At 51.2% G+C, this 25353-nt stretch overlaps 10 protein-coding genes across 10 annotated transcripts; 1 reads left to right on the forward strand and 9 right to left on the reverse strand.

The window, feature by feature from the left end:
- Positions 1–2104: 2104 nt before the first annotated feature.
- On the reverse strand, positions 2105–7279 carry PODANS_1_12510 (uncharacterized protein; the record flags this gene model as incomplete). Its single annotated transcript, XM_001908886.1, has 5 exons — positions 2105–2903; positions 2964–3767; positions 3827–4106; positions 4172–6866; positions 6944–7279. The coding sequence occupies 5 exons, from the start codon at positions 7277–7279 to the stop codon at positions 2105–2107; spliced, it is 4914 nt and encodes a 1637-aa protein (XP_001908921.1).
- A 680-nt stretch (positions 7280–7959) lies between these two features.
- PODANS_1_12520 (uncharacterized protein) lies at positions 7960–8979 on the reverse strand (the record flags this gene model as incomplete). Its single annotated transcript, XM_001908887.1, has 3 exons — positions 7960–8389; positions 8449–8890; positions 8952–8979. 3 exons carry the CDS (start codon positions 8977–8979, stop codon positions 7960–7962), a joined length of 900 nt encoding a protein of 299 aa, XP_001908922.1.
- Positions 8980–10354: 1375 nt separating this feature from the next.
- PODANS_1_12525 (uncharacterized protein) lies at positions 10355–10718 on the reverse strand (the record flags this gene model as incomplete). Its single annotated transcript, XM_001908888.1, has 2 exons — positions 10355–10624; positions 10686–10718. The coding sequence occupies 2 exons, from the start codon at positions 10716–10718 to the stop codon at positions 10355–10357; spliced, it is 303 nt and encodes a 100-aa protein (XP_001908923.1).
- Positions 10719–11666: 948 nt separating this feature from the next.
- Positions 11667–12304, reverse strand: PODANS_1_12530 (uncharacterized protein; the record flags this gene model as incomplete). Its single annotated transcript, XM_001908889.1, has 4 exons — positions 11667–11752; positions 11809–11924; positions 11983–12039; positions 12105–12304. 4 exons carry the CDS (start codon positions 12302–12304, stop codon positions 11667–11669), a joined length of 459 nt encoding a protein of 152 aa, XP_001908924.1.
- Positions 12305–13342: 1038 nt separating this feature from the next.
- PODANS_1_12540 (uncharacterized protein) lies at positions 13343–15159 on the reverse strand (the record flags this gene model as incomplete). Its single annotated transcript, XM_001908890.1, has 3 exons — positions 13343–13511; positions 13581–14959; positions 15019–15159. 3 exons carry the CDS (start codon positions 15157–15159, stop codon positions 13343–13345), a joined length of 1689 nt encoding a protein of 562 aa, XP_001908925.1.
- A 731-nt stretch (positions 15160–15890) lies between these two features.
- On the reverse strand, positions 15891–17267 carry PODANS_1_12550 (uncharacterized protein; the record flags this gene model as incomplete). The annotated part of the gene is made up of 4 exons (XM_001908891.1): positions 15891–16569; positions 16657–16719; positions 16863–17014; positions 17193–17267. 4 exons carry the CDS (start codon positions 17265–17267, stop codon positions 15891–15893), a joined length of 969 nt encoding a protein of 322 aa, XP_001908926.1.
- A 521-nt stretch (positions 17268–17788) lies between these two features.
- On the reverse strand, positions 17789–19089 carry PODANS_1_12560 (uncharacterized protein; the record flags this gene model as incomplete). Its single annotated transcript, XM_001908892.1, has 4 exons — positions 17789–17946; positions 18004–18906; positions 18965–19022; positions 19084–19089. 4 exons carry the CDS (start codon positions 19087–19089, stop codon positions 17789–17791), a joined length of 1125 nt encoding a protein of 374 aa, XP_001908927.1.
- Positions 19090–19757: 668 nt separating this feature from the next.
- On the reverse strand, positions 19758–20652 carry PODANS_1_12570 (uncharacterized protein; the record flags this gene model as incomplete). The annotated part of the gene is made up of 4 exons (XM_001908893.1): positions 19758–19929; positions 20008–20163; positions 20217–20430; positions 20487–20652. The coding sequence occupies 4 exons, from the start codon at positions 20650–20652 to the stop codon at positions 19758–19760; spliced, it is 708 nt and encodes a 235-aa protein (XP_001908928.1).
- A 618-nt stretch (positions 20653–21270) lies between these two features.
- PODANS_1_12580 (uncharacterized protein) lies at positions 21271–23275 on the forward strand (the record flags this gene model as incomplete). The annotated part of the gene is made up of 3 exons (XM_001908894.1): positions 21271–21349; positions 21417–23083; positions 23156–23275. The coding sequence occupies 3 exons, from the start codon at positions 21271–21273 to the stop codon at positions 23273–23275; spliced, it is 1866 nt and encodes a 621-aa protein (XP_001908929.1).
- Positions 23276–23361: 86 nt separating this feature from the next.
- On the reverse strand, positions 23362–24998 carry PODANS_1_12590 (uncharacterized protein; the record flags this gene model as incomplete). Its single annotated transcript, XM_001908895.1, has 2 exons — positions 23362–24482; positions 24575–24998. The coding sequence occupies 2 exons, from the start codon at positions 24996–24998 to the stop codon at positions 23362–23364; spliced, it is 1545 nt and encodes a 514-aa protein (XP_001908930.1).
- Between the last annotated feature and the right edge of the window lie 355 nt (positions 24999–25353).

Consider the following 25353-nt stretch of genomic DNA (forward strand, 5'->3'; position numbering starts at 1 on the left):
AGGAGGATCGTTGGCTGGGCCTAAGGTCTTTCATAAAGAAAAAAAAGAAAGAGATTGGCTGCCCGGCGATGATTTCACGTTTAATGTGGTCTCTTTCATATTCTTTTGCTTATTTTTGGTGTGCGTTGCTTTCAGGGAAAGAGGGTATCATTGGCTGGACCTGTGTATGCTCTTTTAACAAGAGAAGACAATTCACATGACGATACATTGATATTTTATGAAACTCCTACCCTAGGCGCTTTCCCATCGCATCATCATATGGTATTTGTTTTACGCCCCCTTAATCCTCTGTGCATCCCCTATCTAACCCTGAAATGTGACCAGGGTTATGGCTCTGTCCCTGAAAGTGCACCACCCAGACCACCACCGCTGCACATCACTACTTATGACGATAGCCACATCAATCAGCAATGGACCTGTGAATCACAGTATAATAATGATCTCCTGATAACAAAACTATCAATTGAAGCTATTTTCTATTTAACTCCAACACTGGTGGATGTCGTTGCTAACGGTATCACTTATGCTACCAAATAAGTAAACAAACAAATAGTCAGCTAAGTCGTCAACCAGGTGATCAACTAAGAGGTTTATAAGGTCTTTAACTACGTGGTTGATTAGGTAATAGTTAATTGTATTTCTAGTGATAGCTGGGATAGCGGACAGTGATAGCTGGGATAATGGATGGTGATAGCTGGGATAGTAGGCAGTAATAGCTGGGATAATGGACAGTGGTAGGTGGTCCACCCAGTTTCATATGTGTCAGGAGAGATATTTATCTTTCCTGCTGGCCAGACCGGTAGTAATTCGCACCATCGGAGTCATCAGTTGTTGAGCGATAGGCGTTTACACCATCCGCTCGTGTTGTCTAAGCACACTCAGATGACCATGTTTTATTTACGCCTTTATTTAACCACGCCAAAGGTTACCACACCATGGATAGTGGTAGCGGGGATAATAGACAGTGGTAGCTGGGCACGTGGGTGAAGAAATCCAGACCACATTTCCAACATCAACATTCATCACTCATCGACACATCACTCATCGACACATCACTCATCGACACATCACTCATCGACACATCACTCACCACTTTTTTGGTTAAATTAATTACAAAAAAATATACAAGTAATCAGAAGCTTCTAGAGAACTACAGGATTCATTTTCTACAAGAAATCCTCATGTGGTGGCGGGTAAGAGATGGTGAGGTAAAGAAAATCGATATCATTTTTGCACACTGGATTTCTTCACCCACGTGCTGGGGTAATAGAGTGTATAAGCTTAAATAGTAGAAAATTGCCAGTATTTGCTTTCTTTGACTCATTAAGTTGATATTTAATAATTACATATATGAGGATATAGACAACTTGCCTCTACTACTATATGACCCTCTGAGCATCCCGATATCCACAACCTTCACAAAATCTCATGCACTCTATACATAACTATTTAGAAGTCAACACCACTTGTTTAACTCTACCTTCCACGAACTAAAGCTCTCATGTAGGTATGCATTATCCCAGCTATCACTCTTTAATACCCCAACTATTACTCTCTATTACCCTCTATTACCCCCTATTACCACCTATTAACCCAGCTATTATTATCCATTGCACCAGCTATCATCACTGTCCATTACCCAGCTATGACTTTATTAGGTGTATCAGCTACCGCTGTCCATTATCTCAGCTGATAAAATTGACACAGGCAAGATGATAAGTCAGACAGTTGTCTCTATCACTCAAATAGCTTCGGCTCGCCTCACTAGCTCTTCAACGATTCATTTACAATACACATTTATCCCCTCGAAAGGTACCGGGCACTTTGCTTCCATCACCGGCTATCACTATCCATTACCCCTGACAGGATATCGATGAGCAATATGATGGGCTACGGTAGCGAGTTACATCACCTTCAACACCATTTATTCCTCTGACCGCGAGACACCCACTCTCTCTCTCTCGCGGGCATACCTCTCGGCCTGTTGTTTCCATGACAGTCTATCCCCACTAAGAGAAATGCCCCATTTGATCTTAACGCCGGGAAAGATCTCAGTCTAAGAAACTTTATCGTGTCCTTTTAAGCACCCTTGCCATAGCCTTCTTCATACCCCATTGGTATTGCCAAAGATTTCCTTCATCAGCCGATCCTTGTCACTGCCGAAAACCATCTCCAAGAGCTTCTCCTTTTCCGCACTCTTCTGCACCAGCTCCCAGAACGCTCCAGTGCCGTTGGCTTCCTCGTCATCTTCGGCCGTGTCACCGTCAACCCGCGAGTCACCCTGTTGTTTGGGCTCTTCTACAACGCGTCTCATGCCCGCCTCGAGCAACTCCCGTGGGCTGCCGAACTCGGCCACATGGCCCTTGTCCATGACCAAGAGGCGGTCGAAGTCTGCAACGGTCGACAGTCGGTGAGCAATAACTAGAACGGTACAACCGGCAGCCGCAAACTCTTTACGAAGCGATTCTTGGATATTGCTATCGGTACCCCTGTCGACAGCGCTGGTGGCCTCGTCGAGTATGACAATTTTGGGACGCTTAAGAAGAGAGCGCGCAAGGCAAACCAGTTGTCGCTGCCCCTGGGACAAGTTTGCACCACCCGTGCTGATGGGTGTCGACAAGTTGGTAAAGATGTTGGCGTTGTCCGCAGGCAGGTTCAACTCTGACTCCGGCTCACTCACCGTGGGCTCTCCCTCAACAGCCGTGGAAGCCTCTGTTTCCGTTTCTGAATCTGCAAGGGGGATGGTGGAAGATCCCATAATGACTGAGGCCCCAGCTGGTGGGTATACAGCTGGACGGTCCTGATCTTCAACGTGCTCAATAAGATGGACACGCTGCAGTGCCAATAGCAAATCGTGATCCTCAAGAAGTCCTTCCATATCCAGGTTCGATCGCAATGTACCACTATTACAAGTTCAAGTCAGTATCTTGCCTCCTCTGGTTCGAATCGAAAAAAGCACTTACGAGAAAAGGAAGGGGTCCTGCGGAATGATGGCAAGACGGCTTCGGAGCTGGCTAAGCTTCAAGGTCGAGATGTCGACATTGTCAATATAAACAGAGCCCTCAACAGGCACAAGAAGACGGAAAAACACAGCGGCCAGGGTTGACTTTCCAGCTCCTGTCCGTCCGACGATACCGACTCTTTCGCCAGCACCCACACTAAAGTTGAGTTTTTTGAGGACCGGGGGAAGGTCATCCGCATATTTGACTGTCAGATCTTGGACCTCGATCCTGCCCTCAGTAGGCCATGCTGCTGCGACATCCTTCCCGCCTTCCGGCTCCGTCTCGATTTCTGCATATTCCAAGACTCTCTCGCATGCATTGAAACCCAGCTCCACTGACGTCAACGCTTGAAGAACAGATGTCAGCGCGTTTGTGTAGCGCAGGGCGAAGGCCAAACTGAATCCAGCCAAGGCGGCGTTGGTGTCACTAACTGCTACCGCATTGGCGACGACAGCAACGAAGAGAGCGCCAAGGACCCCCATACGTACAGCCATCCATCGACCAGATAGCTGGAGTGCCCACGAAGCCTTGGAGCTGTTGTCGATCAGGGTAAACATGCGCTTCATGTAGAACTCGGTGCGGTCGAAGGCCCGGATAGTTGAGAGACCAGAAAGCACAGAGCTGAACTGATCGTAGATCGGAGAATGGGACACGGAGTTGATTCGCTTGACCTCTCGGGCAGCGTCGATGTACGCCATGGACACTCGGACGTAGAGTATGAACAGGAGGATGCCGAAAAAAATGACGTACACCGAAACTGACAGACTATTCCCATCAAGTCAGTGATCTGTGTGTAAGGGGGCAGAACAAAACGGCCATTGTACCTGGTAGCAATGATAACCAGCAAAAACAGCACGGTGCGAATCAAGGTAAACGCTTGATTAGAGAGCCGGCGGTCCACAATGAACATATCTGACGTGAAGCGGTTGAGGATTCGACCAGCTGGAACTGTGTCTATCCATCGCAACGGAGCGCGGAGAATGGCATGTGTCATGTCTTGGAAAAGAACTCTGGAAGCTTTCATGCCGATGACGAAGAAGGCCAGTACTCTTATTATCTGGACCAACAACGTCGAGAAGTCGATCACGAGCCAAACGGACAGCCCTAAAAAAAAGGTCACAATGTCAGCCTCGTTGACGAACAACGGTAGTACGTGGCGCAAGACTTACAGAAGTAGATGCCATAGCCCCAGTGCCAACCCTCTCTCTCTTCGGAGCCAGAGCCGGCAGCAAAATGGAAGGCGTTCTTGGAGGTAGTTTGAACCGTGAAACGGAGGGCCTCTGGCTCTTTCGATGCTGTCTGCGCAAGCTCTTTCAAACTCCAAGCCCGGAAGACCGACAAGAAATGACCGAGCAAAAGAATGCATACACCCCCAATCCAAGGCAACAGGCCGCCACTGGCTTTGAAGTAGGCTTTGTACACCTTGGTTTTGACACGACCTGTCTCTCTGCTTTCTTCGTCCTCTTTGGGTTTGCTCTTGGTTGCCAACGGAGGCTGTCCATTTACCAGGCTATCATCCGTGGATGGAACATCTTGTTCAGACAGGGCTGTCAACGCAGAGCTGTCTTCAGAAGGTGTAAGGTGCTCAACCGAGAGGACTTCTCCGTTATGGAGCTGGATATGAAAGCTAGCATGTGGCAGGACGAGCTCGGCATGATGAGTGGCGAGAATGCGAGTCCTCCCTCTCGCCAGCTCACCCGTCAAGGCTTTGTCAACGATCAAACGCCCGACATGAGCGTCGACGGCGCTGAGAACATCGTCCAGAATGAGAATCCCAGCCCGAGAGTAGAGAGCTCTAGCAAGGGCCGTTCGCCAGCGCTGACCGCCTGAAAGCGTCACCCCCTTGGGTCCAACTTCTGTTTGATCACCGTCTATCAGGAGCTCAATGTCCTTTTGAAGAGCACAAGCAGCAAAGACCTTGCGATAGCGATCCTCTACAAAAGGGAGGCCAAATATCACGTTCTCTCTCACGGTGCCACCCTCGATCCAGGGAGTCTGAGAGACAAACGAGGTCAGTTCGGGGATAATCCATTCGGACTCAGGGATAGCCTTGGCATCGTGGTCAAAGGGAGGCAGAACGGGCATCCGAATGACGCCGTTGAGTAGCTTGACTTCTCCCAGAATAGCGGCAAGCAAGAGGCTTTTGCCGGCGCCTGTTTTACCCGATACCAAAGTCAGTTGGCCAGGAGGGAATTCCAGGTTGATATTTCTGAGCATTGAGTGGGCGCCTCTTTCTTCGGTGGCATCCTCGTCATCAATCTTCTCGGTATCCTCAATTCTTGGCCACGCCACTGTGGCATCCTTGAACAGAATGGAGTCCCCGGGTTTTGATACTGGTTCCTTGTCGGATTGACTGAAGAACTTCTCCAACCGGACAGCACTGGTCCAAGCTTCGAGCAGGTATGTTTGAAGAAGTGGAAGGAGAGCTACAGCCTCATCCAGCTGGTCGAAGAGGCCGAGTGCGGTGAAAATCACGGAAGCCTTGATGTTTGTTCCGTTCTGCCAAACGTAAAGGAAGTACGTGACACTGGCCAGCATGATGGGTCCCAAGTTGATGATGAAAACAACAAGGCACTGCCATACAGCGACTCTCCAGTACTGTTTGAGCTCTTCGTTACGGCTCTTGAGAATCTTGTCCTCCCAATGCTGCTCCAAGGCCGAGAATCTGATTTGTCGCATGCCCTGCAGAGCCTCTGTCAACAGATGGGCCTTTCCATCGCGATACTTCATCAGACCAAAATGAAGGGCCGTGTATTTGGTGGACAAGCGCGAGCTGATGGGGATCACGAAGCACGCGGCGAGTAGGCCGCTGACCACTGGTAGCCAACCCATCAAACTAATACAAAACCCACCGGCAAAGATGAGTTTGAAAATAGCCATGGGGAAGTTATTGTTGTACATGCAAAAGATTGTAACGCGGTTGGAGTCAAGCTTCATGTGGTTGATGATGTTCTGTCGAGTCTCCGGTTCTTTTCCTTTGGCGTTGGCTTTCTTTCCTGGCTTGCTTGCGTCATTGACGCCATTGGGCTCGCCTGCTTTTCCATCTTTTTTGCCGTCGGTTTTGTCTTCTTTCTGGGCCGGGGGAGCTGTCTCGTACTGCTTCAGCGCCTTGAAGAAAACCAGGGACTGCAGAAGTGAGCCAACAGGTATCTCCAGACGAGTCGTGGTGATCCACCTAATCCAGTTATTGACGCCGACTTGGAGCAATTGGCTCAGAAGCAATCCTAGAACCCAAATAAAGATGGTGGGATCTGTGGCTGTGTCTTTCTGCCGGTTCTCGATCCTCTTCAGGAAGTTGTACAAAACAACCTGCGGGAACAAGGCCAGAAGCGCGACGACCAGGGTAAGCAACCACTGCAAGGCCAGCTCCTTGGAATACGCGTAGATGAGCTGCTTCCAGAGCGGCAGCTTCTCACGGCGCGTCTTGATGAATCTAGCCTGCAGGTTTCTTGATTTTGTGGCAAAGTCGAGGTTCGGGATGTCCTCAAGCTTCATCTGACGCTCCTTGGCCACATCAAAGATAACCCTGTTCCAGGAAAACGAGAAAAGATCGAGCAGAGACCTGGTGTGTTGCTGGTCGACCAGCCCTTGATCATCGTAGACATCCGGTCTCCTTGAGAAAGAAGCAAAGCCCAAAAATGCGCCAACAGAAGCCGAAAATTGTACAATGTAGAGGAAGCCAACCGCCCGGTATTTGGTATCCGAGTCGGAATCCAAAATCAGGGCCAGCGCTTCGAATCCATGGAGCACAACTACCAAGACGGCGATGACAAGGGAGGATGCCAAGCCGTACACTGTCAAGCGGAACTTGGAGAGATAGAGATGCTTTGGAGGAAGAACGATGGCCTGTAAAGCAAGAAGAGACTATTTGTAAATGTTAACATTGTTTCTGTCTATTCGTCGTGTGTGATCAACCGCATGCCACTCACCCAACAGACAACCTCTGCCCAAAAGATCCAGTCGGAGAGAGTGGGCGGGATCAAGACGTTGGAGGCAATCAAAGCGCCAATACCAGCGAAGATGGCGAGGCCAACGGCAATGCGAGGTCGCGTGTCCGAGAAAGCCCGGATGGACTCTTCGGTCGCCACACCGTCGAGATCTTGGTACTCATCGTTGGCGTTGATGGGGGTGTAACCAGAGCCACCCCAGATGCCCTTCTCTCTCCAGGAACGGGTGACGGCAGGCGTTGACAGAACTGTTACCAGAACGGCGGCACCGACTCCAATTAACTCATGCAGGCGCTCCGAGCCTGGGATTTCGGTGGCTGTCCAGGCCATTTTGTCGGGAGTCGAAACTCTCTTGGCGCGGGAGTGGAGCTGAGAGTTGTAACGGAGAAGTTGAACCCTATTTGGGTTGTGATGGTGGATGTTGTTTCGGATGAGTCGCGTGGTGCATTGCAGTTCCTGTGTACCTGCAGAGAGACAGATTGTTGGATGGACGATAGAACCAAACTCCCGTCGCAAATCCTGCAAAAAGATCGGTTTTGGGGGGCAAATAATTGTTCGAGCTCCAGAAGTAAGAAAAAGCCATCAAGGTTCCTAGCGGTCAGAGAGCGGCGGCACAGTGCGCATTGTGTGAGTCGGACTAGGCAGCGATGATATCGACATCATCAGTGCCCGCATCCAACCAAGACAAAGGAGAAACTGCACTTTGGAGGCCGTCGTACAATAGGTATACGGAACTACATCACAACCTCTGGGCAAGATCATCTATCTGTATTTCGGCCCTGTATACATTGGCATCAAGCATCGACCTCGAGGTTGGGCCATCCGCACTGTGTTTCCTTAGCAACTGACAACCAACTGCCGTTACATGCCACGGCACTTTTCTCACTAGCGATCTGGCTTACAGCTCTTCACAGGTCTCTCCGACATGAACCAGCTGCCATTTTATTTGAATAATTATGTTATACTACATGGTCGTAACATCATAAGAGTCTCTCAAGTTCCACGGACGCTCAGCCGTTCAGAACAGTGCCTCCATTGCAGTGGATCGTCTGTCCACTGATGGCCGAACTATCGGTAGACGCGAGGAACACAACGCAGGTTGCGATCTCACTCGGTTGTGCGGGCCGACCCATTGGGCTGGTAAATTGCTTCTGCGCGTCATCGTTCATCGTCGACGGGATCAAGGGGGTCCACACGGGACCTGGCGCAACAGCATTCACCCGGATACCCTGACCAACCTTCTGATTGCTCAGTCCACGGGTAAAAGAAATGATGGCGCCTTTGGTCGATGTGTAATCCAACAAGTCAGGCCGGCCGGTGTAGGCGTTGATGCTTGCATTGTTGATGATGGTGCTTCCAGGCTTCATGTGAGGCAATGAATACTTGGCCAGGTAGAAGTAGGGGTGGATGTTGGTGTCGAAGGTATGGATCCATTGGTCCCTTGTGGCTCGCTGTCAGTCGTCTTTCCTCCTCATGTTATTTCCAACCGTCATACTCACTCGGACAAGTCCTTGATGTCAGGAACCATCATCTGATAGGCCGCATTGTTGAAAAGGATGTCGATCTGGCCATTGAATAGTTTGACGGCCTCATCGACCACCTTCTGGCAATTCTTGCGGTCCCGCAGATCGGTTGAAATGAGATAACATTGCTGACCGTACTGCTCAACACGTTTCTTGGTCTCTTGGGCATCATCCTCTTCCTCAGGCAGATAGGCAATCAGCGAGTTGGCACCCTCCATGGCAAACAGGATGGCAGTCGCACGGCCAATACCAGAATCACCACCTGTGATGATAGCATTCTTGCCCTTGAGCTTGCCGGCAGCTCTGTACTTTTGGTTCTTGCCATCGCTAGTTGGGATCTCATCGAACAGTGGTGTAGGATATGGCATTTTGGCCTCTTTTCCAGGGAAATCCTGGTGCGTCACCGGGATCTCGTGCCCTGTCACTGTGTTAGTCCCGAGTATTTTGATATAAGACAGCAATGTGGCCGCTCGACTTACCACTCTGGAATTGTCCCTTGTCAGTCATTTTGAATGATTGGTCTTCGATCGATGCGAAATTGCTTCCTGGGGTAAAGAAGGATGTCTGAATGAATAGGAATCAACCAGGTCAAAAGAACAAAAAGGGTCTCTGAAATATTTGTATTAAATCGGACATCTGAAGGTGAGTTGCTACTGCAGGTACCCAGTCTATGACATAATTGGGGAGCTTCTGGAAAGTGTCCGCAATCACAATGACGACATGCAATGGGGTTGGAGCTTTTGCTCCCCCAACAGTCGGACACCCATTTACCTTTTCAGAGAAGAGACTGAAATCATTCGGCCAGTGTCAGATTCGACAGCTGCATGCTCTCGGGTGGTCAGGCGTTCGTGAAATCCCATGGCTCTGATTGGCCAGGCATCCTTCTTCAACAATAAACAACGCCACCTTGGATATCTCATCAACTTCTGGGCTGGACAATATTTGACTCGGTACTCCAAGTATAAAAGGCCAGTTGCTTGTTAAAACTGCTCAAGCGTTGATGTTGCGCGACCACTCACCGGCAGTGACAAGCTCGATAGGAATGAGTCGAGCTCACGAGCTGGTGTCTCTCCGAAGCAATTTCATAACCCCAGGCCGGCGGTTTGCTCTAGTCTAGCCGAACGGTTTGGTCAACGGCGGTGGACCGTTGAGTCGTGACTCTTGTTTTGCAAGGCTAAGTTTAGATGGTTTGACTACTTCTAGGGCATCGTTGAATCCACGCTGTTGGGCAACTCAGTATAATAACACAGCAAAATGTCAATGATCATGTTGTGTAAGACCTTATCCATAGAAGAGGTCTTCTTGGTGGACACTCATTTGAACTCGTTCTGCCGTGTCCTTCTTGTCGCTGTTGTGCAGCATGTTGTCTGATCTTGACCCTCGAGGGGTTCGGCTTTTTGTGCTTCAAATTACATTCCTCGCACTTGTCTATATTTTCGTTTCTCTTCGAATTCTCGTTAAATCTTTGACTATCAAGAAGATATCACTAGACGATTGGTTGATATTTGTGGCTGTGGTACGTCGATAAGTGCCAAACCACCACCCACTCTTGACGAAGTGATAACAGTTATTTTCTGTAGATTGTTTACACCACTCATACAACCATCACCGTATGGGGCATCGTTAACGCAAGCGAGGAAGGAGTTAAGGACTTCGTCAGGGGCGAAAACATTGCTCTACACTCCTGGTTCCTCAACGAAGCTCTCTACGCGCCGTTGTCAGCACTCATTCGAAGTTCAATCGCCGTCTTGCTGCTTCGCATAGCCACCGACAAAATCCACAGAAACATAATATACGTAAACCTGGCCTTTACTTGGACCATTACCGCCATCTACTTCTTCATCGTTATCTTCCAATGCTCACCCTCTTCATATTTCTATGATCAAGTCCTGGATCCATCCGGCGGGAGCTGGTAAGTCACAAATTCTATCAAACAAACCATGTACTCCTGTAGTCTCACAAAAAGGGGTTGCCAAGCATCGACAAAAACGTCGTCCCGCGCGTGACCATCGCCCACAGCATCGTCAACGCCGTAACCGACTTCATTCTGGCCTTCCTTCCCATTGCCATCCTTTGGAATGTCAAACTCAACAAGCGTACCAAGGTTGGAGTGGCAACTCTTCTCGGAATGGGCGTACTCGCGGGGATATGTCTGATAGTCCGTATCCCCTACGTCAAGTTCATACCCGTTTCTGATCCTGAGTTTCTCGAACAAACAAAGTAAGCTTCAAGTTCTCCCTCGCCATCTTTACAAACAAGTCTGACACCAGCGCAGTGGTACCGCCTTCTGGAGCGTAATGGAAACTTCTCTCGGTATCATCGCCAGCTGCGCAGCCACGCTTCGCCCTCTTATGTGCGGATTTGGACCAAGGCGAACCCCCTGGCGCCAGGGCAGCCACCACAATAAACCCATGTCCCGATCTCGATCCAAGAAAGACAGAGCTTCCAGCGCAGCAAACTCCACGCCCCAGAATCGCGCCAGGATAATTACGCTAGTCCAGTCCCAGAATCTCCGAGAGACAAAGGACGACTACCCCCTCCCATACCAATCCATCTCCCTGAATGATATCTACAGTCCAGTACATTTGCCTCACGACGCACAAATTCGTGAGACCGATTCTCCCGACTTTGAACTGGCCATGCAAATGCCGGATCCCGACCCTAACCCCATGCGGTACTCGAACCATCATGAGCATGGATATCCACATCATTACGAATCGAGGGGTCCGGGAAGGCTTTGGGACAGGAAGCGGACAATAAGTGCGACCTCGATGTACTCTCCAATGTCAGGTGGTGTCAGAATCAAAACTAGTATTGAGATCACGAGAGAGACTCATTCGCCCGAGGGAAGGGAAACGCCTCAGGACTCCCTCAACTTCCCAATTTACGGTGAGCAGGTGGTCACGATCAACGGCCCAAAAGGGCCGCGTAGATGTAGGTCTGCTCAGTGAAGTTGTGGTGAGAGGTATCATTGTATACGGGGTCTACCTATTTTTGGAGAATGACAACATATGTTTCTCCGCGAAAGTGTTAAAATCGTACCATCCCGCTAGCAGGGGCAGGAAATAGGGAAAAGAAAAAGTAAGAACGAAGGAAATTGACGTAAAAACCACAATCAAGTGCAGATTTTACCAACATAGCATGCCGACATGTAGTTGTATCAGAAGTCAGGCAAAAGATGCAACGCTCCCCGGTCAAGAATCCGGCGCCGGCTCCCATGTCTTGTTCCCGAGGAAACTGTAACAGCCAACAGCCCCATTCGAGTCATAGAGTGTGGTGTCTGGAATCTTCTGTTAGTAAAGTCAACTGGCGTCACTTGTGACAGAAGACCCTTACTCAAGTCGAGCGTTGAGTTAGTGTGCCCGCCGTTCATATCCCAGCACAAACAACTCAAATACAGCGACTTGTCATGAATAAAGGTACAGTTCTCGCATGATCCGGAGTAGTTCCCACTGTCCTCGAGTTAGGGAGACTGCTTTCTTGGAGGGGACCAAGAGACGTTTCACTCACTTCTCATATACTACAAGCTGTCCAGCATTGTTTCCCGCGCAATGATCCAAGTCCAGCCTGACGTGACGTGTTATCAGTATGCCTCTCTTTTGGAGCCACCGGAGAGAGGGACGAGCACTCACATGCTGTAATTGAATCCGTAAATATCAACATCGTCGTTGAGACAATAGACACCAATCCAGTGATGTTTGTCGGTCAGGTTGGCGCCTGCATAGGCGCAGTCATGGGTGAAGCCACCTTCGCTCGAGGTCAACAAGGGGAACACGAGGCCCAGAAGAAGAACGGTGGCGGTCAAAACGGGATACGCGGAGAAGGTGCCCATGTTGTCAGATTCTGAGGCTGCTCCGGTGCTTTTGAAACTCTGACGACGCGATGGTATAAGTCGAGGTGGGTTGGCAGAGCTCTGCGGGAGCTTGGGGGCCACTCACTCTGGTGACGGCAAGTGTAAACAATGAGGAGGTAGATGAGAGCAAAAGGGCAGATACTAGTACGAGAAATATCTTGAAATAGCCACAGTGTCGAAACTAAAATGCCTGGCCGGCCGCAACGAAACCACCTACTCGGATAAATCAAGGAAGGTGGAGACTTACAAAGTGGTGGGCAGCATGGTTCATGATCGAAAATGGAAAGAGCAACATCCCCAGGGGCAGGCACTCTACACAAGTTCAATATCCACCCACGTCACGACCCAGGGAGCTGAGATTAGCTGGGCCAGCTCGGTGTTACGGAAAAGCCCGCAAACTTGCTAGATCAAACACAGGACCGGAAGCCATGGACCTTCTTTGACCTCATGCTTCCAGGCTCCTACTGCAGTCGTCAACAAACCATCTCTCGTCCTTTATCCCGCTCCTTCCCAGATCATCGTTACGGACGAATACTCCCGCCCGGACCTCTTATAACCGACGACTACCTGCAAGAGCTCTGAAGCAAGCCAAGTGCTTTCCTGATTTGGCCGACCAGGGGTCCTGCCATCGACGGTCTTTGTCCCCAATGTCTCTCAAAGGTGTCTGTGGGATATTGATAGGTAGGCAAAGCTGACCAAGAGGCTGAGAACCTCACTTCCACTGCAGCATTCAGGGTCTTCCACAAGACATTCTTGACATCTGCAACACCGCTGGAGCAGCACAGCAGAAAAGCCGAACCCGTTTGCTGCACGTTGTACCGACTTCTTGCACTACACATGACCTGCATGGATATCGGCGTGATGTCCATATTTGTGAAATCGGTTGTTTTCATACTTCATAATTTACGAGTATGAAATATTTATTTAGAATAGGAAGAGTACGGCCTGAGGATCAACATGGTACATTGCATGAGGGCTTGATGTGCTACATCAAAATGTATAAGCTACGTATCTTGTTCATGAAGGTGCCTGCTGCATAGCTCCTGCTGAAGATTCCGAGTTCAGTATCACCAGACTCCCATTATCATCATACCCAACCCGGCCCTCGTCCACTGCTCTTCGCAACTCCGCACGAAGAGGCTCTCGATCACCCGTTACCGGGTCCCATTCCCATCCTTCCCGCATCCTGCAACCAAGCTCAAGTCAGCAAAACTGTTCAGGTCGGGCCTCGCTAGGGAATTGCCCTCTTTCCTACCCGTGTGTGACACAGAACCCCCAGGTCACAAACAACACAGGAAAACAAGAGAAGGAATAAAGTATAACGTACCACATCCATCTCAAACAAGCTCTCAGCTCCTTATCCTTGGGTAGCACTCTCATCCACTCCGGCTGGAACCCTTCCCCTCGTCCCCCCTTCCCAGTCCAATCCTCCGCCCGACCGAGTAGCTCATCCCTACAAAATATCCTCCACGAGTCCAACGTATACGCACCCTGCGTCAAATGCCCAATCTCCCAAGCCTGCCCTATCGCCCGTTCCCTTCTATCCTTTACCATATCCATCACATCAAGCCCCCCTCCACCATCCCCATTAAAATTACCATTGTCAAAATCCTCGGCTCCAAAAACCTCCCCAGCTGTAACATTCCTACCATCCTCGACCGAAGGATAGTTCCTCACCCCATACCTTCTCTCCCTCACCGGCGGGTTCTCCACAAACCCCCTTGCATACTTTTGTATGATGGCATACCTGTGCTCCGACAACCCCAGCGGCTTGATCAACTCCACCACCTCATTCTTATTCTCCTCCTTTGCCAACTCTTCCGGCGTCGGAAACCGTCTGACCAACTCCCAAAACACGGGGATGGCGATCCTCCCAGCGGTTTTGATCAAAAAAGTCACGGCGACCAACAGGTGAAAAGGGGAGTGTGCTAGCTCTTCCTGAATGAGACCAAACTTTGAGGCGCCCAACGGTGGGATTGGGAGGCTGGATACCACGCCGGGAGGCGGTTTTCGGAGGGGCCGGTTTGGAGTTGGGGGGCGGTTGATGAGCGGTGTTTCTTGTTGCTGGACTTCTTGTCTTTCTTGGACAAGCTCTTGTGACGGTGGTGGACTTGTGCTAAAAAAGGGGGAGGTTTTAGTTCTGCTCGTTGCCTTGATGGCTTGTTCGGTTCGGGTGCGCGCGCGGTGGCGAGGTGATGATGGGTTGGAATGGATGGGTTTGGAATCGGTGTGAGGTAAACCAGGTTTATGGCCTGGAACAGGGCCGTGGGAGGGAAGAGGAGGATAGAGTAGCGAGTGGACTTCACGATGCTGGGGAAGGTTGTTACCTAAGTCGATGCCTGGAATTGTCGGGAACGGCACGGGCGTCTGGCGAGCCATAGCCGGCGCCTCTTGCTTCAAGTTTTTTCTTGGGAATGAGGGGACAGGGACAGTTGTTTCTTTAGACGCTGAAACAGCTTGACAGTCTGAGGAGGAAGGCATAGCTGTTTTGGAGGTGATCCCAAGATCTTTTTGGAGTTCTTGAACGATTTTGTCGAACCGTTCAAAAGGGGCCGATAGCTCCTCACGCAACTTATTCGCTAGCTCGTCGAACTTGACAAACGCCTGGAAAGATGATGCCGGGGCTGGGGCTGGCTGAAGTTAGCATGTTTGCTACTCGATGCATTTGATGTAAACTTACCCGAAGAGCTAACCGCGCCATTCATATCCTCGTCACCATCCCAAAAGTGAGAGGTATGCTTTGACGATTGTTTTGCCTTGTTGATTTCCTTCTTCTGCTGCACAGTGGCATCTGAATACTGAGGTGCCATTGTTGTCTCTTTATTGCCACGCATCAAAGTAGTATTCTGCTGCTTCTTGAAGGTGTTAGAGGGGGCTTGTCCCAAGGCAAAAGCTTGCTGCCGAGATCCTTGAGACTGGTCGGTATGAAAGACTAAACCCGAAAGCACCTCGTCTGCTATGACAAGTTCGCTTGGTGAGTGCAGCAGTTGATTATTATTGATTGGGATTTTTCTGGCTGTGGTGACTTGAGGATCCGTTTTGGAACAATGCCCAGCGTGGGTATACCAGTCAGTATTAGGTGGGCAGTAAGAGGGAATAATTGGTGGAGAGAAACAGATCGAGTGTTGATTCTCGTCACGTAAAAGAACCTACATAAACAAAACAAAGTGAGGTCGCCGGTCACAAGAGGGTTCGCCGAGCCAACTTGATTAGTGTCGTCGATGCGGGTCTACGTGGGGAGGTGGTATCACTTTATCTTGGTGCATCATCTCAACCGTCAACATGGGTTAAACCACCAGAAACACATATTTCCTGTCATCATCAACCATTTTGGTCCTGCCAAACTCTAGACCACAATGCTGAACGACAAGGAAAGTCTAGCTGTATTGAGACCAAGACATTTGATTTACACACCATCACACTTCCCCGCTGCTCCATCTTCCTCTGAGGCCTTTTCCTTCCCTTCCTTTTCGTCTACGCGATACATAGGGATCTGGGAGACCGTAGCAGTATATGATACAAACAATAGAGGCAAAGCTTCATTTTCCTGTAGCCTCGCTTGAATTTAGCGGCGGATGTTGGTCTTGCCCTCCTTGGGAGGATCGTAGACAATCTTTCTCGACTTGAGCCAGGCCCACTTGTACCGCTTAACCCAGACGCTCATGGCGAACAGAACAGATGTGATCGCCAGAACCTTCATACCCATGCGCTTGCGGTCATCCATCTCGGGCTCAGCAGCCCAGTTGAGGAACTCGGTAACGTCCTTGGCCATCTGGGAAGTTGTCGCAGGGGTATCGTCCTCATACTCGACCAAGCCATCGTACAAGACACGAGCCATGGCAATACCGGTACCGGGGAAGTAGGGGTTGAAGTTGAGACCAGCGCCGACCTGGGCGCCGGCAGGGGGCTCATCGGGGTAGCCGGTGAGGAGGTTGAAGATGTAGTCGCAGCCACCGTGGCGGGCCTTGACCATCAAGCTGAGATCGGGAGGAAGGGCACCGTTGTTGGCGAAACGGGCAGCCTCATCGTTGGGGTAAGGAGAGGGGAGGTAGTCGGACAGCTTGCCGGGGCGCTTCTCGATCTCACCCTGGTCGTTGGGCTCGGTGTCGTACTCGTTCTCCTCAGCCAACGCCTTGGCCTCGTCAACGGTCAGGATGGTGCCGACCAGGGAGCGGTAGGGCACTCTGCTGAGAGAGTGGCACGAGGCGCAGACCTCGCGGTAGACCTGGAAACCTCTCCGGAGACTGTGTGCGAGCAAGACATCCCATGTAAGCCATGCTGTCGGAGCTAGTAGGGACAGGGGGTGGATGGTGGGGGGTTGGAGAGCTTACGCTTGGTGGTCAAAGGTCTTGAACCATTGGTTGTGAACCCAGGGGTACTTGGTGGGATGGAGACTATGTCGCCAGTAAGCTTCGCGATCTTGTATCCCAACTCGTGGTGCCGTAATGTCCAAGCCGGTCGAATATGCCTCAAACATGAGACGAATAACCTCGGCCCCCACGGCAACACGGGTTGGCCCCTCCGATCAACCACTCACCCTTCCTCAGCAGGCGTCATGGCATGAGAGTTGCCATAGAGATGGTAATACCAGCCGACAGAGCCGGCAGCAACGGCGGTGGCAGCGGCGGCGGCGATGTTCAAGCGGAGCGGCGACTCGGCAGTCGATCCGGAGCTCGAGGAAGCGGCGCGCTGGGAGACGAATACGATTAGCTTCCAGCGGGCCACATAACAGCTTCGTCCTCGTCCGGGTCGATGGCCGGGGCTTCCCTCGTCGGGACAATTGGAGGAGGCGGCGGTTCGGCGGGCGATGTCGTCGGTGCCATGTCATACCACCACGGGACCTGGCACTTGTCTTGGGCAAACATACCTTGGTAATCTGCACGGCGCCATTTCTCGCGCTGGCGAAGGCGCGCATCGGGCGCACACAGGACCTCGCAAGCATGGTGGGCACACCTTGCGGAGCTTAGGGGGGTATCGTGGGTGATCTGACAAGGCAATTGGCCTGCCAATGTCGGTGTTTTGAGGTTGGTGGCTCGGGCTGGTGATGGTCGACGCAGTCAGGATTCTCAAATTCGGGATTCTTAGGAACTCTGGCTGTCTGATTGGCCGGCCAATCACAGCAGTGCTGACGGCCTATCAATTTTTCCGCCAGCCTTTCCTCGCCCGGCTGCGGGTGCTATGGGCTTGGCTTGTGCAATTCAGTCCCCAAGCTCCCACTCCGTACCCACCGTCTTTCCTGGATGGGGCTTCAAACATCAAACATCAGACATCAACGTCAGAGGTCATGACTTGGACAGAGAATATCCGTACCGATACCGCCGCATTCATCATTCACACCCAGGATATCACTAAACACAACTACTTTTCCTGTACACTTGAAACGCCAAAAACGCCCCATATCAAAAACCAACGCCTTTTCCTTGTATACAAAGCTCCATTTTAAACCCTTCAACCGCTCTCAGCTTAGGCGCTCTTCTGGCTGAGAACCTCTCTCCGCTTCTTTACCGCATTGGCAAGCACATCGAGAACAGAGACAGTTTCCTCCCAACCAATGCAGGCATCGGTAATGCTCACGCCATACTTGAGGCCCTCCTTGCCCTCTTTGGGCACCTTCTGGTTACCTGTCTAAGTGTTAGCAACTCGCAAAATCAACGTCAACTGTTCATGTGATAACTCACCCTCGCCAATGTTGCTCTCAATCATGACACCCATAACACCCTCCTCGCCCTTCTCAATCTGCTCAGCCAGCGTGGCAGCAACCAAGGGCTGGTTCTTGTGGTTCTTGAGGGAGTTGCCATGGCTGCAGTCCACCATCAACCGCTGACGAAGACCGGCCTTCTCGAGAGCCGCCTTGGCTTCAGCAATGCTCTTGGCATCGTAGTTGGTACCCTTGGTGCCACCACGGAGGATAACAAAGCAATCCTCGTTGCCGACGGTGCCGACAATGGCCACGACACCGGGCTTTGTCACAGAGAGGAAGTGATGGGGGTGTTTGACGGCCCCAATCGCGTCAACCGCAACGCCCAAGCTTCCATCGGTGCCGTTCTTGAAGCCGACAGGGAAACTGAGACCGCTAGCCAGTTCGCGATGAAGCTGGCTTTCAGTTGTGCGGGCGCCAACAGCACCAACGCTCAAGAGATCGGCCAAAAACTGCGGGCTAATAGTATCGAGCATCTCGCTGGCAAGGGGCATGCCCTTGGTAGTGAGGTCAACAAAGAGCTGTCTGCTCAGACGAAGACCCTTGTTGATCTTGAAGCTGTTGTCGATATCGGGGTCGTTGATGAGGCCCTTCCATCCCACAGTAGTGCGTGGCTTCTCGAGGTAGGACCGCATAACAATCAACAACTCGTCCTTGTGCTTCTCCTTCTCCTTGAGCAGCATGTCGCAGTACTCAAGCGCCGCCTTTGGGTCATGGATAGAGCAGGGTCCAATGACGACCAGAAGCCTCTTCTTCTCATCGGTGTTGTTGACAATGGCAACAGCCTCCTCACGGCCCTCCAAAACGGTGCGCTTAGACTCGACAGTCTGGGGAATTTCGTGTTGGAGCAAGTCGGGTGGTGTCAACGGGTTGTAGCCGCGAACTGAACGAGGTCAGCGTTTGCTGGACATATGCGACGTTTCAGTCTTGGGCTCACGTACTCCTCCAGTCTTCGCTCTCGGCCTTGTTGCCAACATTCTTATTCTCAATGTAGAAACCCTACGCAACAATGTGAGTCAGCGTAGTCCTGTTGTTTCTCGGCGCTGTGGCCTGAACATACCGACATGATGGATGACTGCGCTTTGTGTCTGTCTCTCAAATGGTCCGGTTCAATTGGTGAGAAAAAAAGGGTGAAACTTGACACAGGCTAGAAGATATTTTGCAGAGGAAAGATTGTCTTGCAGAGCAAAGGGTGCATGAATCTTTTTTTCGCCGGTGGCGGTCAAAGAGCTCGAGGTCAATTCAACTACTCCCCTCCCATAGAGTTTTGAGAGGGGCAAACCCCAATGAGTCAAAGTGGGGCAATATGCTATGTACCGTTTTCTGACTTACAAGCCATCAGAAGAGACTCGGCTTATCCTAGCATCGCTTCTGCATTCGACAAAGAACTACGTCAAAGACACTGGGCCCTGAGTTGGCTTTGGTTCACCCACAGGTTTCTGACACGCGAGTGAAAGGCACAGAGCCATCAACAATGGGGGAACCAGAGAACAGCAGGGTGAAATGTGTGTAATTCACCTCCAGGCATTGGTCCTTCAGAGGTCTCGAAAGGGTGGTTCAACATGACCCCACCCACATCGCTTCCAAGGTCTTGAACTGCAGGCAGGCAGGAGCTCGAAACAGGTTCCACTCGCCGACGTCGGACCTGGAATTCTATCGTCTTGCTGGGAACATCCCGCCCAACGACATGCTAACTGTACAGGTACGGATGCCCCGACTTCTGAACTCACCATCTCAATCCGTTTTGATGGGATGAAGAGCTTCCTTCTTGAACTGTTCAATACCGTTGATCTTACCGTACAGCCACTTTAGAGCCAGTGTGCTCGTCGTCATGAGCCCGGCTGAGACTGAAAAGAGAATCACTCGCTGCCAAGTTTTGAGCAGCTCAAACATGGGATACGGGTACCTTCACGACATGGTCAGACAAGAGCAACACAGAAGTCATTGCAACAAGGCTTTGCCTGTGTCTGCAGAGTTACCGTACCATCCGTTTTGCTCAAAGCAATATTCAACCCACCCCCAGTATAGAAATGCCAAGCAGGTACTGAGAGCCATAGCACTGTAAACTCTGATGGTCCAAGGAGGACTGAGTAGTATCAGATCCATCGTTAACATGACGGCTGGCATCGCATGAAATCCACTGTGAAAGTTGGAGTTAGCTTGGACATTTCAATGGGTCGTGGGCACTCTCACAAATCTGGGAGGAATGGAAGTGCGAACTCTGGTGGGAAAAGGAGGGACTTGTCAATGGCACTTATGCTCCAGTACAGAATGCTGATCAGAACCTCCAAGGGTGTTGAACACACTGAGAGAACATTTTTGATGCCAAAGAGCCGAGGGCTCAGAGTGAGATCGGCCAACAGGCCAAAGGCAAACGTTGCCGTCGCTAAAGCGAGCCCAATGATGGCTGTTCCCCTTGTCAGTCTTTTCCCTTTTCATCCTCTTGTGTGGAACGTAATGTACTGAGAAATTGAAAGTCACCACCAAACCCGAAGTGAATTTCGGTTGGGAACTGCTGAAGGTACCAAAAGCTGCACGAGTATGACAAAAGACCGATGGCATGTACAAGGGCTGAGAAGCTCCGGGAAGGCGAGGAGAGCCGTTGTAAAGGGTGGGGTTGGTTTGCCATTCCGTACCTATTTGAGCGGGTGAGCAAGATGCACGGTTGAAATTAAATGCCCTCTGACCTCGGTATTCCTTAGAGGCCTCTTCCTTATATTTATCGAAATGTGGATCGAAGCAAGAAAGAGGTGATCAAAGAGTGTGTGATGGACCCTCTCTACGTCATCGATTTCGATCAGAAAAGACCCAGGGGGATAGGCAAACGGAAGGTACTCGCAAAGGAGTGGTAGTAAAACAGATTTAACTGCCAGCTACCGAACGAAAGTGTACAACGATATAACGGATGAATACAAGCAGAGCAGATGCCATGAACCATAGGGTCAACGTTCACAAGTCATAGTGCACCTCATGTCCGCGGTTATCGGCCATGACCTTCAGCAAGTCAGGGGTGCCCTTAGCGTTGTGAGCTTCCCCACGGCTTCCAAAGCCTCTAGCGCCTTGGCACAAACCCCCCACCTCCATCGTCTGGCGGGACGAAGCGATGCCCGATTTGGATGCGCGTTCGACGCAAGTGTTCGCGTTCTCCAGAAATTGTTAACCACCATACTGGCTTGGCTATATCATCGCCATCACCATCGCCATCAGACGTCATCCCTGGGGAGGAACTCCCATACGACATTCCAACATGGCGGACAACACCAACGATGAGGACTTGAAGTCCAACAAGCGCAGCCATGCAGAATTCACAGAAAATGATGGTTCCGGTGAGTGTTGCCCTATTTATTTTCCACAGCCACTGCTTCCTTTGCGCTTGCTAAAAGTGTCTTTCAGATAGCTCTTCAGACGATGACATGGGACCGCAGTTGCCGTCCGCCTCAGCGCCCAAAAAGAAGCGCCGTGTTCTGCCATACGAAAAGCTCTACATCTCAGCCCTCCCCAAGTCGACCCGTTACTCCAAGTCCCTGATGCACAAAGAGCAGTTGGCATTTCTCACCATGACACCTCTGACCGAGTTCCTCATAACATCGTCTGTGGATGGCGTAGTCAAGTTCTGGAAGAAGGTCGCCGACGGCATCGAGTTCGTGAAGGAGTTCAAGGCCCACCAGGGGGAGATCCGCTCTGTTTCGACCAGCGCAGATGGGAGGAGTTTTGCAACTGCCGGCCCCGACAAGACGGTGAAGCTGTTCGATGTCATGACATTTGATCTGTTAGCTGTTATCCAGCTAGAGTATGTGCCGCGGTGTGTATGCTGGGTTCACAAGAAAGGCGCTTCTCTTCCTCTGCTAGCCATATCCGATGATAGCCAAAAGCCTGGCATCCACATCTACGACGGACGGGGTGAAAACCTGACCCCTATTCATACCATCACCGGTCTTCACCGCAGCCCCGTCTCCCTGATGGCTTTCAACGACCATTACGACTGCGTAATATCGGTCGATGAGGGAGGCATGATTGAATACTGGCAGCCCGGAGGATCTTATCAAAAGCCTGACAACGTCTTTGAGTACAAGAGCTCAACGAATCTGTTTGACTTCAAGAAAGCAAAATCCATACCGACCTCGCTCACGCTATCGCCAGATGGGAGTCGCTTCGCCACAATATCCTTCCCTGACAGGAAAATCCGCCTCTTCGACTTTGCCTCAGCCAAGCTTCAACGCACCTATGATGAGTCCCTTCAGGTCATTGAGGAAATGCAACAAGCTGGAACAGCGATACAGAAGCTTGATCCAGTCGAGTTTGGTCGCCGGTTAGCAACGGAACGGGAAATCGAATCCCCAGCTCTCCGCGACAAATTCAACCTCATCTTCGATGAATCTGGTCACTTTCTCCTCTATGGCTCTTACCTGGGTGTCAAGGTGCTCAATACATTCACAAATAAAGTGGTAAAAGTGTACGGCCGGGAGGAACATTATCGTCCACTAGCACTGGCCCTCTACCAGGGTCAGCCTCAGAAGAAGGGGGTCACTACGATAGCCATGGCGGCATCCAGCAACCCGCTTCTTCAAGAATCCGAAACAAGGGATCCCATATTGATCACCACGGGCGTGGGCAAGGTCCGGTTTTACATGTTCACCAATGACGAGGAATTCTCCAAGTCAACCAGAGATGTTCAAAACGAGAAACCCACGATTCTAGGGGCAAAGAAGACGGAGCAAAAGAAGGTCGCCGAGACGGGCACATCGGCGGTCATCCACACCACATACGGTGATATTCATATTCGACTCTTCCCGGATGCAGCTCCCAAGGCCGTGGAGAACTTCGTGACGCATTCAAAACGCGGCTACTACAACAACACCATCTTCCATCGTGTGATTCGTAAGTTTATGATTCAGGGTGGTGACCCTCTGGGAGATGGAACCGGTGGTGAAAGTATCTGGGGGAGAGAGTTCGAGGATGAATTTAGCACATTGAAACACGACAAGCCATACACGGTTAGTATGGCGAATGCTGGCCCCAATACCAACGGGAGCCAGTTCTTTATTACCACTGAGAAAACAGTATGTTGTAATGCAACCCCTTTCTTTTGGCAAATTGGTACTGACTGAAGACAGCCATGGCTTGATAACAAGCACACGATATTTGGACGCGCCGTTCAAGGTCTTGATGTCATCCACAGGATCGAAAATGTCAAGACCTACAAAGAGAAACCAGCGGAGGACATCAAGATTGTCAATATTGACATTTCGTAGCACCATGGGCAGGAATGAGCCAGCGGCTGAATGAATGCGAATTGCCGATCGGCCCATGAGGAGCGGCACCTTTTGTATTCACCTGCCTAGAGCGATGTTTTGACATCACCGCCGTAGCTTATCTTTCTGAGCATGCTCCTGTTGAGCTCACCCACCGTTTGCACCCCGAGGAGTCCCATAGACTGGTCCACGTCAGCCAAAAGCGAAGCCAGCACATGCTTGGCTCCCTCTGTCCCTGCAATTCCAAGACCATATATCACCGGTCTGCCAACCAGGACCGCCTTTGCCCCCAAGGCCAGTGCTTTCAGAACATCCACCCCTGTACGGATTCCAGAGTCGAACATGACAGTCAAGCGGTCCCCCACGGCGTCTACAATTTCTGGGAGCATCTCCAAACTAGGCACCGCCCCATCCAGCTGCCTCCCTCCGTGATTGCTCACGATAATCCCGTCAACTCCACTTCTCGCCGCCAACACTGCATCCTCCACGCTCAGCACCCCCTTGAGCACAATCGGCCTGTCCCCCCACAATTTTCTCAAGGTGGCAAGGTCCTCCCACTTGTGCGCGTGCCCCGAGAAGACCTCCCCGGCCCAATACCGGCTCGCAGCAATGATGTTGTCCTCCACCTGGGCCTCGTTTTCGCCGGTGCTAAACTTGTCAGAAAACTTCTGCCGAAACACCGAGTCACTGAATCCGACGGCATTGCCCTCCCCGACGGCAAAGGGGAGGAACCCTGTGTCGAGGTCGAGGGGCCGCCAGCCCATGGTGAAGGTGTCCAGTGTTACGACCAAGACCTCACAGCCAGCTACCCGAGCTCGGGAGAGCAAAGAGGCGGTGATGTCATCGTCGACGGGCCAGTAGAGTTGGAACCACCTGGACGGCTTGGGATCAGGGACTAGGGTGGAAGCGGACGAGGTTGGCGGTCTGGCTGGTCCTGGGTCTTTTCCTTCTGCTGATGCTGATGCTGATGCTGCCGTTGCGGGATCATCCGCCGGCGCCGGTGGGGCGGGCTCTTCTGTTTCTGGTGAGGGCGGGCTGGGGCCTCCTGTGTCCTCTAGAGCCGCGACGATCTCCTCTAGGGGGGTGCTGGATGCGGTGCTGTAGATGAATGGGACGTTGAGGGCGGCGCAGGCTTTGGCGACGCCGGTTTCTGCGTCGGGGTGGTAGGCTGATTGCACGCCGATGGGGGCCATGAGGATGGGGGAGTCTGGTGTCTTTTGTTAGCTGATGTTGTTTTTCTTCTGCCTTGGCCTCATGAAAATCCCATCGCTGTGGTGTGTGAAGAATGAGAATACATACCATATGTCTTGCCAAACAGCTTCACACTTAGATTGCGAGGCAGTGTGTCTCTCAACATACGGGGTATGACCTTCCACTGCCGGAAAGCCAGCCGGTTGGCGTGCATCGTCGCTTGCTCGCCTGCCCCTCCGAACACATAGTTGAATCCCTGGGGGCTCATCGCCTCCCGGGCTTGCTGTTCAAGTTTGTCGGGATCGGTGGTGGTGACGGGCTTCTTCCCCGCCGTTAGGGCTTGAAAGTAAATGTCGATTTGGTACTGGCCATAGGGGATCTTGTTGCTGTTGCTGGCGACGACAGTGGTGGTGGTGTTGTCGTTGTTAGTAGGGGCGGTGGAGCGTGGTGTCTTATCTCTTATGTTAGCGTTCAGGTTGTTTAAGTTGGGTCTGTCGGCTTCGTCGCCGTTGCTAGATCTGGGACGGTTCATCTTGAATTGGGGCTGCAAAAACAAATTTGGGTATCACGAGTGCGCTTTTCAGTGTAAATGAACGGAGACATGAAGAGTAGAAAATGAAGCCGCCTTGACTTCCCCGCACAGCTAGCTACCCACTCGCTATTCTTTGAGATGCTAATGCCAATGGTGGTAAATTGTGGGGGCATTTGGAGTAGGATCAACATAGTCTACGGTGTCATACTCACACATCCAGAACTAATTCAGCATTAGTTTGCCACATCCTGTTGAAGAAATTGTCCTGATCGTTTTATTGTTATCATCGCTGCCCCTTTCGCAAGCGGTGCGAGAACGTCTGCTCTCTACCTGGGAATCAAAACGAACCAAACGC

This window comes from Podospora anserina, chromosome 1 (genome assembly GCF_000226545.1).
Source record: "Podospora anserina S mat+ genomic DNA chromosome 1, supercontig 2".
NCBI classification, from domain to species: domain Eukaryota; kingdom Fungi; phylum Ascomycota; class Sordariomycetes; order Sordariales; family Podosporaceae; genus Podospora; species Podospora anserina.